This window comes from Wasmannia auropunctata, unplaced genomic scaffold, assembly GCF_000956235.1.
Source record: "Wasmannia auropunctata unplaced genomic scaffold, wasmannia.A_1.0 LD335989.1, whole genome shotgun sequence".
NCBI classification, from domain to species: domain Eukaryota; kingdom Metazoa; phylum Arthropoda; class Insecta; order Hymenoptera; family Formicidae; genus Wasmannia; species Wasmannia auropunctata.
Genome location: NW_012026901.1, coordinates 130,518 through 146,121, shown reverse-complemented (window position 1 = coordinate 146,121; position 15,604 = coordinate 130,518). Strand labels below are relative to the sequence as shown.

Genomic DNA, 15,604 nt, shown 5'->3' with positions numbered 1-15,604 from the left:
GCAGTTCTCTTTTGCGGCACTGGAATCACCGTTTTTCGAGTGTATCCTTGTCTGGCAAATTTTTTATCTGATAACTCTAGCCTCTGTGGTCGGTATGATAAATGCGTTGCTTGCTACATTGGTAAGTGCACAACGATTCATTACATAAATCTTAAAATCCCTCTGATTTTGGAGAGACGCAAACATATTCCGTAGACCGTAATTGTAGATAAAATTTTTTTTGTTAGTTTTGTAACGTCAACCGTTTTATATTTACAGATACTTCACGTGGGTGGTCAGATCGATATTATGCGGCAAGCCATAATGGAAGTGCACAGTAACGACGAAATCAGTACAGCCTTAACTGTACTCAGTGATCTCATTCACAGGCACCGAAAGATCATCAATTTGTCGGACGATATCGAAAATCTGTTTTCGACCATTGGGCTGCTGCAATTTCTGTGGAATACTTTAATCATCTGCTGCATGGGTGTCGTCATCATACTTGTAAGCGCAAGACCGATCGCACCGTTCTTTCGATCGATAATTTGCCTTCTTTCGCAGGCTCTCGCCCTCAATAACAAAGGCGTTTTGATAAAGTCGCTATTTCCTTATACTGCAAAAACGTTAGAAGTCTTCGTGTTCTGCTACGCAGGAGAATTCTTAAGCTTCAAGGTGAGTGAAGTGAGAAATATTTTTGTGCGCAGAATATCCGATTATTATTTCTTCTTATTCGTTCTAAAGCCTCAATTAATAATTGATTAAAACAATAATTAAAATAATACGCAGTTATAGTACATTTGTTGCGTAATAAATTCTATTACGTTATATTCATATAATTTATTAACGATTATTGACGTATATATAATATTGGTTGACACATAATAAATGGGTCATTTAAATTGATTTAAATACTTATTTATTAGCGTTTTGAACTCGAGTTACGCTTTTCAGAGTAAATTGATTAGCGACGCAGTATATGAGGCACATTGGTACAACATGGTACCGTCCGACAGTCGGATTTTGTTGTTCATAATGATGAGATCGCAAAAGCGACTGACAATCACCGCGGGGAAATGCTTTGATCTCACTTTAGAAGGGTTTATGAACGTAAGACGTCGACAGAATAATATCCGACAGTATATATATGCATCTCTTAATTTTCCGTGTGTCCTTTAAATGAAATCATTTTTAGGTCATGAAAGCTTCTGTGTCATACATGTCCGTGTTGCATGCTGCGTACTAAATCGGGAGAGGTATTATCTGTCCATAGTTTTAATAAACGTTTCGCACCGGTGATAAATTACCTGTTGCGAGCTTTTTCAACAGACACTTGTTACAGACGCGACGAAAATGGATTGTATAAACGTATATATGTATATATACTTTAGTAATAACATTAGGTTCTTATTCGCGTATTATAAAAATGTAATAAATATCCTCCTTATTTTATCTTTTCGAAACGCAGTTTCACATTTAATTTTCTTGTTCATGTTGTATATCTCTTTTTTTCTTCACTGATGTAAAAAAATTATACCATTTGATGACAATAATGTACATTTTTTTTTTGCTTAATTTATCTTATACCTTGGAAACATTTAATTTTCAGATCTATCAGAAACGTGAAAGTCTTTCTTTCAAGTCTTTTTTGCAGGGAGATTATCAATATCAGCGAACGTGGTCTGCATTTGCATTTTTAAAAACGGTAATTCGCGCAAAGATACTGCACGTGTATCTTTTTTTTTCGCCGAAGCTCGCAATTGTTGATTCATTATCGTAATTTAGCTTTTGTTTTGTCGCACAATTTATACTGCGAAATGTGTAATTGCGATTGATCGTTGCTCGCATAAACGCAGCGGTTTTTACCCCGCGAAATCGCTATCTACCTCCTCTGCGACATTATGGAGGGGACTACATTACGGAGCTAGACCGGAGAGACTCCGCGATTGCCGCGTGTTTTCTCCGCACAGTCGTTACTCAGCTCGTTGGAAGAGGACGACGTGCACCGAGGTTTTTCCGGAGTGATAGTACAATGTGACGTTACACCCTACCATGTTGCGAAGTACCGTGAGCCCGCTGCTGAAGATCGGCCTCCGTTTGATCGGCATATGGCCCGGCGCCGCGCACGGCACGCCCTGCTGGCTCTTTTACATGGACAATACTCGTCGCAAAGAAGTACTTTCAGTAGTCTTACGTCTACGCGTACCTCGATTTCTGCAAACTGACCAAGTTGATGGACCTGGGCCTCACTCTGGATTACACCCTAACGATATTCAAGTTGATCAGCCTCTGGTTTAATCGTCAGTAAGACTATAGCGGATCGGTCGGCGATCTCTCGATCGCTTCATACTTGATCGTCCCTAAAGTGGCGTCTACAATGAGACTGAAGATTTAAGAAAATTAACCAATCACAATCGATTATTTTTCTCACGTGAGATGAATCGACTATGATTGGTCAATTTTCTTAAATCTTAAGTCTTGAATCTCAGTCTAGACGCCGCTTGAATCAATTAAGAGGCACAGATCGGTGATCGATTCGTAGGATATTCGCAAATATTTTGGTCGCGATGGATGACGATTGGAAAGACTTGCGGGATCAATTTGCGCGAATGCGTGATGATGGGCAAGGCTAGTCTGGCGCATTGTTGCTCCAACGCTATGATATCCGTCAACGCTATCGCCGCTTTTCTATATTTCATCGACACCTACGTACGTGGATGTACATTTTTCAAGAACAGTCCTGCGACTTTCCGATACAGGTGCTGTTTCCATTCGAGGTACACAAAACGCCCATTTACCAGCTCGTCGGCATGGGATTGTTTTTCTATGTGTTAGAAACGGCGACCGTAATAGCGATGCTGAACGCTTCGATCTTAACGTTGGTAAGTTAAGGGACGAAAATGGTTGTGCGAATTCTTTAGTTATGTATGTATCGGGCAAGATTAATGTAATGATATTTATGTAAAATATTTAAAATGCACTCTTTAGCGGATTAATTAAAGTTTTCGTTGAATTTGTCAAACCTGAAGCCTTAGCCTACCTCAAAGCTTTTGTTTTTGTTTCGAGGTACTCCACGTAAGCGGACAAATCGATATCATGTGTCAAGAATTGAAAGTGATCTCTTCTATGTCCAAGTGTAGCATGATATCCATCAAATCGCTCGTTACACGACACCAAAAGATCATATCGTTGTCAAAGGATATCGAAAGTTTCTTTTCATTTGTTGCTCTGTTGCAATTCGTGTAGAATACTTTTGTTATTTGCGCCTTAGGATTCATGGTCGTGATTGTGAGTAAGACTGCTTGTGCAGTTGCTGCAGCGACAGACTGCCCGTCAAGTCATCTGGGTTTGCCTAAAAAAAGAAAAGAAATAAATACGTTTTGAAAATATGCGTAATTAAAATTATATGTGCTAATTATATTCAATTAAAAGCTCTTATTGTGCACAATATCTGATCTGAGGTGCACAGACTGAGCAAGATAAATCGATTTATTCAGTTTATACAATTGTATTATTCATAACGCATTTTAATTTAAAACAAATAGTTATATGCATTATGATATCTGACAATAATATCTCGGAAGGCATATTTTTACGCGGATATTTATCCAATTCTGATATTATTTCATACCATCCATTAAACATTATTTAATATTCCAGTCTTTAGGTCTGAACATGACGAGTAAATCCGGAATATTAATACAATTTATTATTCCATATTTCGCAGTGACAAAGCTTTTGTTTCTTGTTTTGCCGGTGAGTATTTGAGCAGTAAGGTAAGCTACTTTTATTTTTATCCATTCTTTTTTATTACATTAGATTGGTATAGATGAATAAAAATACCTTAAAATTTTGATAATTTAATTTTAAAATTACTAAATCTGAAAGCGACAGTTATATTATATTCTCAGCTCAAATAATTTCATTAATAGTGAGTCATTATTATTGTTAATTGAACGGAATTGCACGAATTACGAGTTGTACGAAATTATTTTATTAAAAATTATTCTTAACAAATTCATTCAAAATATGCTTTATTGATGATAATTAATTCATATACAGCGGTTTTTTTATTTAAAGTTATAAAAAATTGTTACGTATTTGGAGAAGGAAATGCATGAGAAGTTTGTATATACGTTCATTGAATATATCTTTAGAAAATTTTTGCTTGCAGGGGGTATTCTAATTTAGCGGATCGGAAACATCGATTTTTTTGTTTTTATATATTTTGCAAGTATTTGATATGAAAAATATGTCTGCAAAAGGATTTAGTCCGATTCGCAAAATTGACAAAGTTATAGGCCGGTACTCGTAATCGATTCTTATATTTAGATCTATTAAGATCGTCTTAAGTATAATCTTAAGATGTTACAACCCAATAACAGAGCCGTATCTTAAGACATTACCTAAGACGGCTTTGAAATAAAAACCAACTTATGAATACCGGCCATAGCACTTGAAAGAGTGGTTTTAATCTATGTAATCATGTACAAAAAACTTTAAACTCGTTTTTCTCGAAACCACGTTTTTCAAATTGGTACCCATAATATCTCGAAAACCAATTGACCAATCAATTCGGGCTTGTGCACATATCTTCAGCATATTCGTGGCTATAGCCCCTACCTCGACCAAATCAAAATATGTTTTTTTAAATATTATAACTCTTTAAAGTTGAAAATAATGATAAAAATCTAAAATTAATTTTCAAAATCATGTCAATTATTTAATTTTTAACATTTTATTTATGTTCTGGTATCAGCTATAGCAACCAGCAAACTTATACTAATTATGAATTTCTTTGATTGTTTTGTTTTAAATGAGCAGAACAGCCGGAATTATGGGTAGACCAATCTTTTTTTTCATGACCTCAGTATATATTGTATATAGCGCTTATTTATAGTTATTTTCCGGGATCCGGACCGAAAGAAAATTTCAGTCCGGTTACGGTTATGGTCCGAGGTTATACCTAATTTTCGGTTTCGGTTTCGATTTCAGTTCTTTTGCCGATATCGATGATCGTAACCGTTTGGATTTCGGTCTTTTTCGGTTACGGTTACGGGTATACATATAATTACTTATTGTGAAATTATAAAAGATAAGTATTATGCATAAAAAAGTAATACAGATTTAAGTTGAATATTATAAAAAATTTATCTCTATTAAATAAAATCTTTGTTGACGAAAATTCAGTTAGTTTTAATCAATTGATTTTCCAGAATTGTTTCATCGATGTTCATTCTTAGCGGAAATAGCACGAATTTTAATCCTGAGAACAGCTGTTCGACACTCACTTGCGTGGCTGGTACCGTCAGAACAATTATCAATAATTAATTTGTATAATTCTAGTTGAGTCATACTTTTTTCTTGTCAGAATTTCAAAATATTAGTTTTTCTTGAGATTCTTTTCTGTTTTTGGTTGTAGCTTTCTAATAAGATTTCAATCCAGACATAAAGTAAGGATATTCCATAGATATAGTAAAAATTACAGAGCAAACGAGGCGTGAGATTTGATTAGGAAGAAAGATGGAAGTATAGCTATCGTATATCTTTTTCCGAACCAAAAACCGAACCGAAAAATGGACCGAAAATCGGAAAAAAGTTTTTGATTCGGTTATGGGTCCGGTCCATTAATCTGCACAATATTTCGGTCTAGTTTTCGGTTTTGATCCGACTAAAATAACGGTTTTGATCCGGTTATCGGTTTTGGTTTCGGTCCAGTCTGGGTCCCTGGTTATTTTTAAATACAAATATTTTGAAACATGCTTCAAATATGTATAAATATGTAGGAAAAAATCCCATCCCAAAAAACTTTATACTTTCTTTTAAAAAAATTCGCAAAAATAGCATAAAAATTTGGCTTCTAGACTAGAATACCTCCTTAAAAACAGTGTCTTGTTTTAATTATCCAATTTTTGTTGTTTCCTTTATGCTATATGTTTATATTTAAATACAATTTACGTCGTTGACTACTACTTACGTTTTTACTTCGCATGCTGGCAATCTCACCTTTCTTGTTTAGCTTTTCTACCGCCACTGCTCTGAAAGCATCTTTGGCTATAGAAGAAAACGTAGCGAAACGAAATAAAACGTAAGCGAGTACATAAAGTAAGAGACAAAAAGTAATAGCAAAATCAGTCGCTTTTCAGATAGGGAGGTATTTTTCTGTAATAAATTCTCCGCTTCTCTTTTTCCTCTTACATTTAAGTCTCGCAAACATTAACGTTTTTATAAATTTTTTTTGATCAGATATATAGCTGAAACCAACATTTAGTAGATCTAGAATTCATTTTTTGTGCTCTATTAAAGTAATTATGTGCAATCTCGCAACTACTGAATTGTTTAGTGCCTCAGAAAGGGAGAGGGTATTGTCATCGTTTTCGCTTTTAATACCCGCGAGCTTCCAAGAATTAATGCGATGAGGTGCAATTACAATTGATCGTTGCTGCCTGCGCTTCATCGTCTTCGCTATTATTCAGTATTATACTTTTGCCGTCATCACGCAATATACCATCTGTGTGTTTTTTTATACGTGACCGTTTATTTTTACCATTCAGTACTTCTGAAAAAGCGATGAACCGCGCAAGTACCGTTAGCCGCTCGGTCGAGATCGGTCTCCGTTTCATCGGCATGTGGCCGGAGTCGGCTTATCCGAATCTCTATTGGTCTATGTACATGACATTGATAGCGGTATCGCAGTATTTTCAATATTTGTACGTTGTTGCGCATTTCGACATGAGCAATTTCACGATCTTAATGGACTGTCTTGGTCTCGCCCTAGCGAATACGCTCGCCTTTTTTAAACTACTTTCTTTGTGGTGGAATCGGAGGTAAGGTGTTCCGTTTTAATGTCTGATTCAAGAGAAGTGACATCGAAAAAACCATTGTTATAAGTGCCAAAAGAGAGAGAAAGGGAGAGGGGGTTAAAAAAGGAAAAAGGGAAATAAAATTTCTGTTATACACATATAGTATTGACGCAGCAAGACACATTTTAATATAAGTTTTATTTGAATTTCGAACAATATTTGCAGTCAATTTGCTGTCAATTTCGCGTATAAAAAATCGCTTACGATTTTAGTGTAGAATTAGTGGCCGTTAATAAAGATAACACATTTGCTGTGATTATTTTCGAAATAGAGTTACACGTTTAAACGTTGTCGATATTTAAAGCTTGTTCCTTTTCGTGATAAAACTGATTAACGCATACAGTTTTTCGATAAAAGGATGCACTCTCTGCAGGATATTCTATAATATCCTGGCAACAATGGATAGAGACTGGAGTGATCGCGTTATCGACGGTTCTTATTCCATCATGACCGCAGTCGCGGATAAGTCGCGTCGTTGTTCCTACCTGCTCATCGGCATCCACCTTCTGTCTGGTCTTTTTCTTATCGGTCGGCGCTTACGTGTTTCGCACGATGAGCAAAGCTGACGCTCCCGGGCGTCCCAGTAAAGATGCAGTTCTCTTTTGCGGCACTGGAATCACCGTTTTTCGAGTGTATCCTTGCCTGGCAAATTTTTTATCTGATAACGCTAGCCTCTGTGGTCGGTATGATAAATGCGTTGCTTGCTACATTGGTAAGTGCACAACAATTCATTATATAAATCTTAAAATCCCTCTTCACGATTTTGGAAAGACGCAAACATATTTCGCAGATCGTAACTGTAGATAAAATTTTTTTTATTAGTTTAAGTAACGTCTACCGTTTTATATTTACAGATACTTCACGTGGGTGGTCAGATCGATATTATGCGGCAAGCCATAATGGAAGTGCACAGCAACGACGAACTCGGTACATCCTTAACCGTACTCAGTGATCTCATTCACAGACACCGAAAGATCATCAATTTGTCGGACGATATCGAAAATTTGTTTTCGACCATTGGGCTGTTGCAACTTCTGTGGAATACTTTAATCATCTGCTGCATGGGTTTCATGATCATACTTGTAAGTGCAAGACCGATCCGCACCGATCTTCCGATCGATAATTTGCCTTCTTTCGCAGGCTCTCGGTAATAACAAAGGCGTTTTGATAAAGTCGCTATTTCTTTATATTGCAAAAACGTTAGAAGTCTTCGTGTTCTGCTACGCAGGGGAATTCTTAAGCTTCAAGGTGAGTGAAGTGAGAAATGTTTTTGTACACGCAGAATATCCGATTATTATTTCTTCTTATTCGTTCTAAAGCCTCAATTAATAATTTATTAAAATAATAATTAAAATAATACGCAGTTATAGTACATTTGTTGCGTAATAAATTCTATTACGTTATATTCATATAATTTATTAACGATTATTGACGTATATATAATATTGGTAGATACATAATAAATGGGGCATTTAAATTGATTTAAATACTTATTTACTAGCGTTTTAAACTCGGGTCACGCTTTTCAGAGTAAATTGATTAGCGACGCAGTATATGAGTCACATTGGTACAACATGGTACCGTCCGACAGTCGGATTTTGTTGTTCATAATGATGAGATCGCAAAAGCGATTGACAATCACCGCGGGGAAAATTTTTGATCTCACTTTAGAAGGATTTATGAGCGTAAGACGTCGACAGTATAATATCCGGCAGTATATATACGCATCTCTTAATTTTCCGTGTGTCTTTTAAACAAAATCATTTTTAGGTCATGAAAGCTTCTGCGTCATACATGTCCGTGTTGCATGCTGCGTACTAAATCGGGAGAGATATCATCTGTCCACAGTTTTAATAAACGTTTCGCGCCGGTGATAAATTACCTGTTGCGAGCTTTTTCAACAGACACTTGTTACAGACGAAAATGGATTGCATAAACGTATATATGTATATATATTTTAATAATAACATTAGAACCTTATTCGCGCATTATAAAAATATAATAAATATCCTCCTTATTTTGTCTCTTCGAAACACAGTTTTACATTTAATCTTCTTGTTCATGTTGTATATCTCCTTTTTTCTTCGCTGATGTAAAAAAAAATCATAGCATTTGATGACAATACTGTACATTTTTTTTTTGCTTAATTCATCTTATACCTTGGAAACATTTAATTTTCAGATCTATCAGAAACGCGAAAGTCTTTCTTGCAAGTCTTTTTTGCAGGGAGATTATCAACATCAGCAAACGTGGTCTGCATTTGCATTTTTAAAAACGGTTATTTGCGCAAAGATACTGCACGTGTATCTTTTTTTTTTTCGCCGAAGCCCGCAATTGTTGATTCATTATCGTAATTTAGCTTTTGCTTTGTCGCGCAATTTATACTGCGAAATGCGTAATTGCGATTGATCGTTGCTCGCACAAACGCAGCGGTTTTTACCCCGCGAAATCGCTATCTACCTCCCTCGCGACATTATGGAGGGGACTACGTTACGGAGCTAGGAGAGACTCCGCGATTGCCGCGTGTCTTCTTCGCGCGACACCGCCGCACTTCTCCGCACAGTCATTACTCAGCTCGTTGGAAGGGGACGATGTGCACCGACGTTTTTCCGGAGTGATGGTACAATGTGACGTTACACCCTACCATGTTGCGAAGTACCGTGAGCCCGCTGCTGAAGATCGGTCTCCGTTTGATCGGCATATGGCCCGGCGCCGCGCACGGCACGCCTTGCTGGCTCTTTTACATGACGACACTCGTCGCGATGCAGTACTTTCAGTATTCCTACGTCTACGCGCAACTCGATTTCGGCAATCTGACCAAGCTGATGGACGGCCTGGGCCTCACTCTGGATTACACCCTAACGATATTCAAGTTGATCAGCCTCTGGTTTAATCGCCGGTAAGACTATATCGGATCGTTCGGCGATTTCTCGATCGCTTGACACTTGATCGTATCTAAAGTGGCGTCTACAATGAGACTTAAGATTTAAGAAAATTAACCACAATCAAAATCAATTATTCTTCTCACGTGAGAAGAATAATCGACTATGACTGGTCAATTTTCTTAAATCTTAAGTCTTGAGTTTCAGTCTAGACGCCGCTTGAATGAATTAAGAGACACAGATCGGTGATCGATTCGTAGGATATTTGCGGATATTCTGGTCGCGATGGACGACGATTGGAAGGACTGCGGGACCAATTTGCGCGAATGCGTGATGATGGACAAGGCTAGTCTGGCGCATCGTTGCTCCAACGCTATGATATCCGTCAATGCTGTCGCCACTTTTCTATATTTCATCGACAGCTACGTACGTGGACGTACACTTTCCAAGAACGGACAGTCCCGCGACTTTCCAATACAGGTGCTGTTTCCATTCGAGGTACACAAAACGCCCATTTATCAGCTCGTCGGTGTGGGATTGTTTCTCCATGTGTTAGAAACGGCGATCGTAATAGCGATGCTGAACGCTTTGATCTTAACGTTGGTAAGTTAAGGGACGGAAACGGTTGCGCGAATCCTTTAGCTAAATATGTATTGGGCATGTTTAACGTAATGACATTTATGTAAAATATTTAAAATGTTCTCTCTAGCGGATTAATTAAAGTTTTCGTTGAATTTGTCAAACCTGAAGCCTTAGTACTTTTTTTGTTTCGAGGTTCTCCACGTAAGCGGACAAATCGATATCATGTGTCAAGAATTGAAAGCGATCTCTTCTATGTCCAAATGTAACATGGTATCCACCAAATCGCTCGTCACACGACACCAAAAGATCATATCGTTGTCGAAGAATATCGAAAGTTTCTTTTCATTTGTTGCTCTGTTGCAATTCGTGTGGAACACCTTTGTTATTTGTGCCTTAGGATTCATGGTCGTGATTGTGAGTAAGACTGCAGCTGCTGCAGCAACAGACTGCCCGTCAAGTCATCTGAGTTTGCCTAAAAAAAGAAAAGAAATAAATACATTCTGAAAATATGCGTAATTAAAATTATATGTGATAATTATATTCAATTAAAATCTCTCATTGTGCACAGTATCTGAGAAAGATAAATCGGTTTATTCAGTTTATACAATTGTATTATTCATAACGCATTTTAATTTAAAACAAATAGTTATATGCATTATGATATCTCTGACAATAATATCTCGGAAGACATATTTTTACGCGGATATTTTTTTTTTTTTTTTATTTTTTTTTTTTATTAATTTATCCAATTCTGATACTATGTCATATCATCCATTAAACATTATTTAATATTCCAGTCTTTAGGTATGAACATGACGAGTAAATCCGGAATATTGATACAATTTATTATTCCATATTTCGCAGTGACTATCGAAGCTTTTGTTTTTTGTTTCGCCGGCGAGTATTTGAGCAGTAAGGTAAGCTGCTTTTATTTTTATCCATTTTTTTTTATTACTTAGGATTGGTATTGATGAATAAAAATACCTTAAAATTTTGATAATTTAATTATAAAATTACTAAATCTGATAATATAGCTAGTATTAATTGTTCATTTTTATATTTAAAAACAAACGTTTTAAGCTGCTATAAACCAATCACAGGGCTATATTAGTATTCTTAAGACATTACTTAAAATGATCTTGAAATAAAAACGGATTGTGTGTATTGTAATCGCGTTAAAATGGAAATTTTTGCCCTTAATGTCATGTGTTATAATCGCATATACTGAATAATCTTTGTCTCTTTTTCAGAGCAGGGCTATCGGCGATGCGGCGTATGAGGCGGTCTGGTACAATTTATCCATTAGTGAATGCCGAATTTTATTATTCGTGATCCTCCGATCTCAAAAACAATTAACTATTACGGCTGGGAAAGTCATGGACCTGACATTAGAAGGTTTCACTTCAGTAAGTTTTTCGCTTTGAATTTCATATCGTTTTTCTTTTTTTAATAATATATTATGATTGCCGAACAAGTACCAATGCCATATAGTAATATTTAATGTGCTTAAAAAAATTTATTATGAAGTCACTTTAGATCTTTGAATAGTTGTTCTTATTAGTTCCCATCTGCGTGATGCTCTTTTTAGGTCATGAAAGCTTCAGCCTCATATATTTCGGTTTTATACGCGATGTATTGAAACTCGAATTAATCTATGCTGGTCATGTGTATATTGTCAAATCATCGCGAGTGAAATAATGATGTATAATACATTTGTAGAAAAACTAATAGAGAAAGATGGTTATTATAAACGTGCAATTTTTCTTTTATACAAATTTCCTGTTTATCGAAATTAATTCTATTTATATATAAATTTAGAATTTTTATGTGTTAATCTTTTTCAGTCTTGAGTTATGAAATAGCAAATTAAATTAAATTTACCGCGATAAATTTTGTCACAAAAGATTTTATTAACAATATAAATAACGTATATGAACATCAACGTTTCCCTCCAATTTCTTTTCAAGCATAAATTATTATAAATTTCTTACAGAGGGTAAAAGAAAAGATAATTTAAATACAGGGCGATCTCGCGCTGCGTGTATACCTGACACGAGATATTGCCGTGTCTCTTAATAATGACAATAAATTATATGTTTTGAACGTTTATCCCTTCATCAAGTAATGATACATAAAAATACATGAGAAGGGATGAAGATGATTTAATAATAATATAATATTTTAACAATATCATAATTACATACATTATTCTCAGTTATTATTCAATTTACTTTGTTTACAAATTGTGAATTAAAAGTTATAACTTCCGTTTTCATCATCCGATCTTTCTGCATAGAGCAATATTTTTTCTCGTAAATAACAGAGTGATATTCAACAAATTAATATTCTCGCTGTAACTGATTGCTGTGTTATATCAATCGTTTTTTCAAATTTAATTTTCAGATCTGCTCACAATGCGTAATTTTTTGCTTTTCTCATAGCTAAGCCTTATAATTATTTATCTCTACCAGAGAGTCATTGCGTTTTTTTTAAAAGAAAATTATCTCTCACTTTTTCACTGTTGCGTTCAGTTCACTTGGCGGAGCTGACGATGACATTTTCCACGTGCATATCTTTCCTGATCGCGAGAAAAAAAAACTTGTAATCGCCTGTCATAATTTAGTTTATTATTTCATGACTGTCGCCGTACTACAAGATACATAATTGCAATTGATCGATGCTCACGCAACCCTGTATATTTCTTCTATACGGAGTAGTTTTGCTCTCTGCGAAATTGCTAACTACGCGCGAGGGGGTGGGGAACGCAGTATAGAGTTTAAAGACCTCGTTCCCGTGCTTTCCTCGCGGTGACGCGCTTCTCCCACCCCCGACAGTCGAGATCCATTTCACCTGAAAAGACGACGCAGCAAACGGTTCCAAGTGATGTTTCCAAGTGAATCCACGAGCCCGCTGAGAAGCACCATAAGCCCCTCGTTGAAGCTCGGCCTCGGTCTGATCGGTATGTGGCCCGGCTCTTCGGGCAGAACGTTCCTCTGGTTCTTCTACATGGCCACCCTCCTCGCCATGCAGTACTTTCAATATTCGTACTTCTTCGCGTATTTGGGCGCGAACGATCTCTCCAAGCTAATGGAGAGGTCCGACGGTCTGAGCATCACTCTAGATTACACTCTGACGTTTCTGAAGCTGCTGAGCCTTTGGCACAATCGCCGGTAAGACTCGCTGTACCATCGGCCGCCGTGATTTCTAGACATTATCCGGGACGAGTGATCGGTTGCAGAATATTCTCCGATATTTTGGGCGCGATGAACGACGACTGGAACGACTGCCCCACGGATTCGCACGCGTGCATGATGACGGACAAGGCCATTCTGGCGCATCGATGCTCCAACGTCATGATAGGCCTTAACAGCGTGTCCTGTGTTGTCTATTTCATCGGCAGCTACCTGAGTCGCCGCACGGTCTCCACGGACTTCCGGGAATTTCCGCTGCAGGTACGGTTTCCGTTCAATGCCACCTACTCGCCGATCTTCGAGCTCGTTGTGCTGGGATTATTTTTTCACGTGTGGGAAACGGCGGCAGTGATCGCGTTGCTGAATTCCCTGATCTTGGCGTTGGTAAGTCAAAGAAACGAGAACTTTTCAAGCCGTTTTATGGTCGTTATATGAAGTAAGCTCGATCTGAACGAGCTCTCTTTTGATCTTTTTTTGATTTGAAATTAAATAGCGCGTATCACTTAAATCGTCGCGAACGCGTCTCGAATCTTCGGTTCTTATTTCGAGGTGCTTCACGTAAGCGGTCAGATCGATATCATGTGCCAAGGATTAAGAGAAATTTCCACCACGCAGAAATCTCATCCGTCAGCCATGAGAGCGCTCATCGAGAGGCATCAGAGGATTATATCCTTATCGAACAGTATCAACAGTTATTTCTCATTCGTTGCACTGATACAATTCGTATGGAATACCGTAGTTATCTGTTGCGTAGGAATCATGATTGTAATAGTGAGTAATAACGCTTTACCTGAAAATGCAATGACAAAAAAAATTTGTCCCGAAAAAGTTTTTATCCGGTATGATAATCTTCTCGTTAAACTAACGTTTGATATTGCTACCTTAACTGTTCACTGTTTGAAATGTCTAAAAAGTAATAAACGATTTATGATATTTAATTTGTCCAAAGCAATTCTGAAGAGTAGTATCGTACAAATACTTGTACAGTAGTAACACTAATTCTCTTAGAATAATGCATTATTCTATTTCCTTGACACTGGGATTACGTTCTCAGACTGTTGCATGCAGAACGTAATACCGGTCCAATAATTAAAAGCACGAACGTGCAAGAGATTATACAACTTATTCCCTATTAATGTAATCTAAATACATCATTACGCAGTCCCTAGGCACGGACGTGGAGGGTAAATCCGGATTATTAATGCAATCCATCATTCCGTATATCGCTGTTACGTTAGAGGCCTTTGTTTTCTGTTTTGCCGGCGAGTACCTGAGTACGAAGGTTAGCATGATCTCTTTGCAGCTTTTAATGGCTTTCAGGCGTAAGTACTTTTCCCTAATGCTGCACGTACGAAAGTATATACTTTTCTATTTTACGATTTAACGACGAGGCCGTTTTGCGGACGCGTGCTGCTTGCACGTGCGTACGGTTCGTATATTGTAGCTGATGCGCACGACGTTTTAAGCAGACCTCTCTTCTTTCCCAGAGCAAGTCCATCAGCGATGCGGTGTACGAGACACTTTGGTACGATCTCTCCGCTAGCGAATGCCGAGTCTTGTTGTTGATAATCATCAGATCCCAGAAGCGACTGACGATCACCGCTGGAAAAGTCATGGACCTGACTTTGGAAGGTTTTACTACCGTAAGCATTTTTTAAGATCATTTTTAAGTGTGGCGGATAATCAGTGCGATTTACGTATGTGGAAATTTATTGATCCAGAAATAAACGATCGTGTGTGTTGCAATTGGATAAAATATTATTGAAACTGTATCGTATATGTACTACTTAGATTCTGGAGACGGTCTGTTTATGCTTTTCGTTGCTGTTTGCATAAGAATACATGTTTTTCAGGTAATGAAAGCTTCGGCGTCGTACATGTCGATATTGCATGCAATGTACTGAAATTCAAATCGGCCTATTCCGATTAATTAGCTTTATTCATCGATTAACTATGTGTAAAAGTATTCACGAAACAATAAAAGTTACTAAAATTATTAAACGGTTGAATATGTTTTGTTATAATCCGTTATACTCGCTGGAAAATGCGGAAATTGGTCGTACTGAATACTGAAAATAGAAGTTATTATTTAGCAAAACGTTTTTAC

At 37.1% G+C, this 15,604-nt stretch overlaps 5 protein-coding genes across 5 annotated transcripts in view; all 5 read left to right on the top strand.

Annotated features, from left to right (window-relative positions):
* The window catches only part of LOC105454044 (odorant receptor 2a-like), a 1,560-nt gene extending 323 nt beyond the window's left edge, over window positions 1-1,237 (top strand). Inside the window, exons 2-6 of the mRNA XM_011696371.1 lie at window positions 5-121; window positions 259-486; window positions 544-654; window positions 934-1,089; window positions 1,175-1,237. Of these exons, the coding sequence (XP_011694673.1) occupies window positions 5-121; window positions 259-486; window positions 544-654; window positions 934-1,089; window positions 1,175-1,225 (663 nt within the window). The 3' untranslated portion in view covers window positions 1,226-1,237. The remainder of the gene's footprint in view (window positions 1-4; window positions 122-258; window positions 487-543; window positions 655-933; window positions 1,090-1,174) is intronic.
* Window positions 1,238-7,391: 6,154 nt separating this feature from the next.
* On the top strand, window positions 7,392-8,772 carry LOC105453999 (odorant receptor 13a-like). Its single transcript, XM_011696308.1, has 5 exons — window positions 7,392-7,554; window positions 7,697-7,924; window positions 7,983-8,090; window positions 8,372-8,527; window positions 8,613-8,772. The coding sequence occupies exons 1-5, from the start codon at window positions 7,432-7,434 to the stop codon at window positions 8,661-8,663; spliced, it is 666 nt and encodes a 221-aa protein (XP_011694610.1). The 5' UTR covers window positions 7,392-7,431; the 3' UTR covers window positions 8,664-8,772.
* An 859-nt stretch (window positions 8,773-9,631) lies between these two features.
* Window positions 9,632-11,984, top strand: LOC105453998 (odorant receptor 13a-like). The gene is made up of 6 exons (XM_011696307.1): window positions 9,632-9,741; window positions 9,985-10,327; window positions 10,499-10,720; window positions 11,104-11,223; window positions 11,557-11,712; window positions 11,895-11,984. Exons 1-6 carry the CDS (start codon window positions 9,668-9,670, stop codon window positions 11,943-11,945), a joined length of 966 nt encoding a protein of 321 aa, XP_011694609.1. The 5' UTR covers window positions 9,632-9,667; the 3' UTR covers window positions 11,946-11,984.
* A 1,205-nt stretch (window positions 11,985-13,189) lies between these two features.
* Window positions 13,190-13,932, top strand: LOC105454043. Its single transcript, XM_011696370.1, has 2 exons — window positions 13,190-13,476; window positions 13,545-13,932. Exons 1-2 carry the CDS (start codon window positions 13,190-13,192, stop codon window positions 13,930-13,932), a joined length of 675 nt encoding a protein of 224 aa, XP_011694672.1.
* Window positions 13,933-14,076: 144 nt separating this feature from the next.
* Window positions 14,077-15,445, top strand: LOC105453997 (odorant receptor 85b-like). The gene is made up of 4 exons (XM_011696306.1): window positions 14,077-14,268; window positions 14,660-14,779; window positions 14,985-15,140; window positions 15,351-15,445. The coding sequence occupies exons 1-4, from the start codon at window positions 14,077-14,079 to the stop codon at window positions 15,399-15,401; spliced, it is 519 nt and encodes a 172-aa protein (XP_011694608.1). The 3' UTR covers window positions 15,402-15,445.
* Window positions 15,446-15,604: the final 159 nt, after the last annotated feature.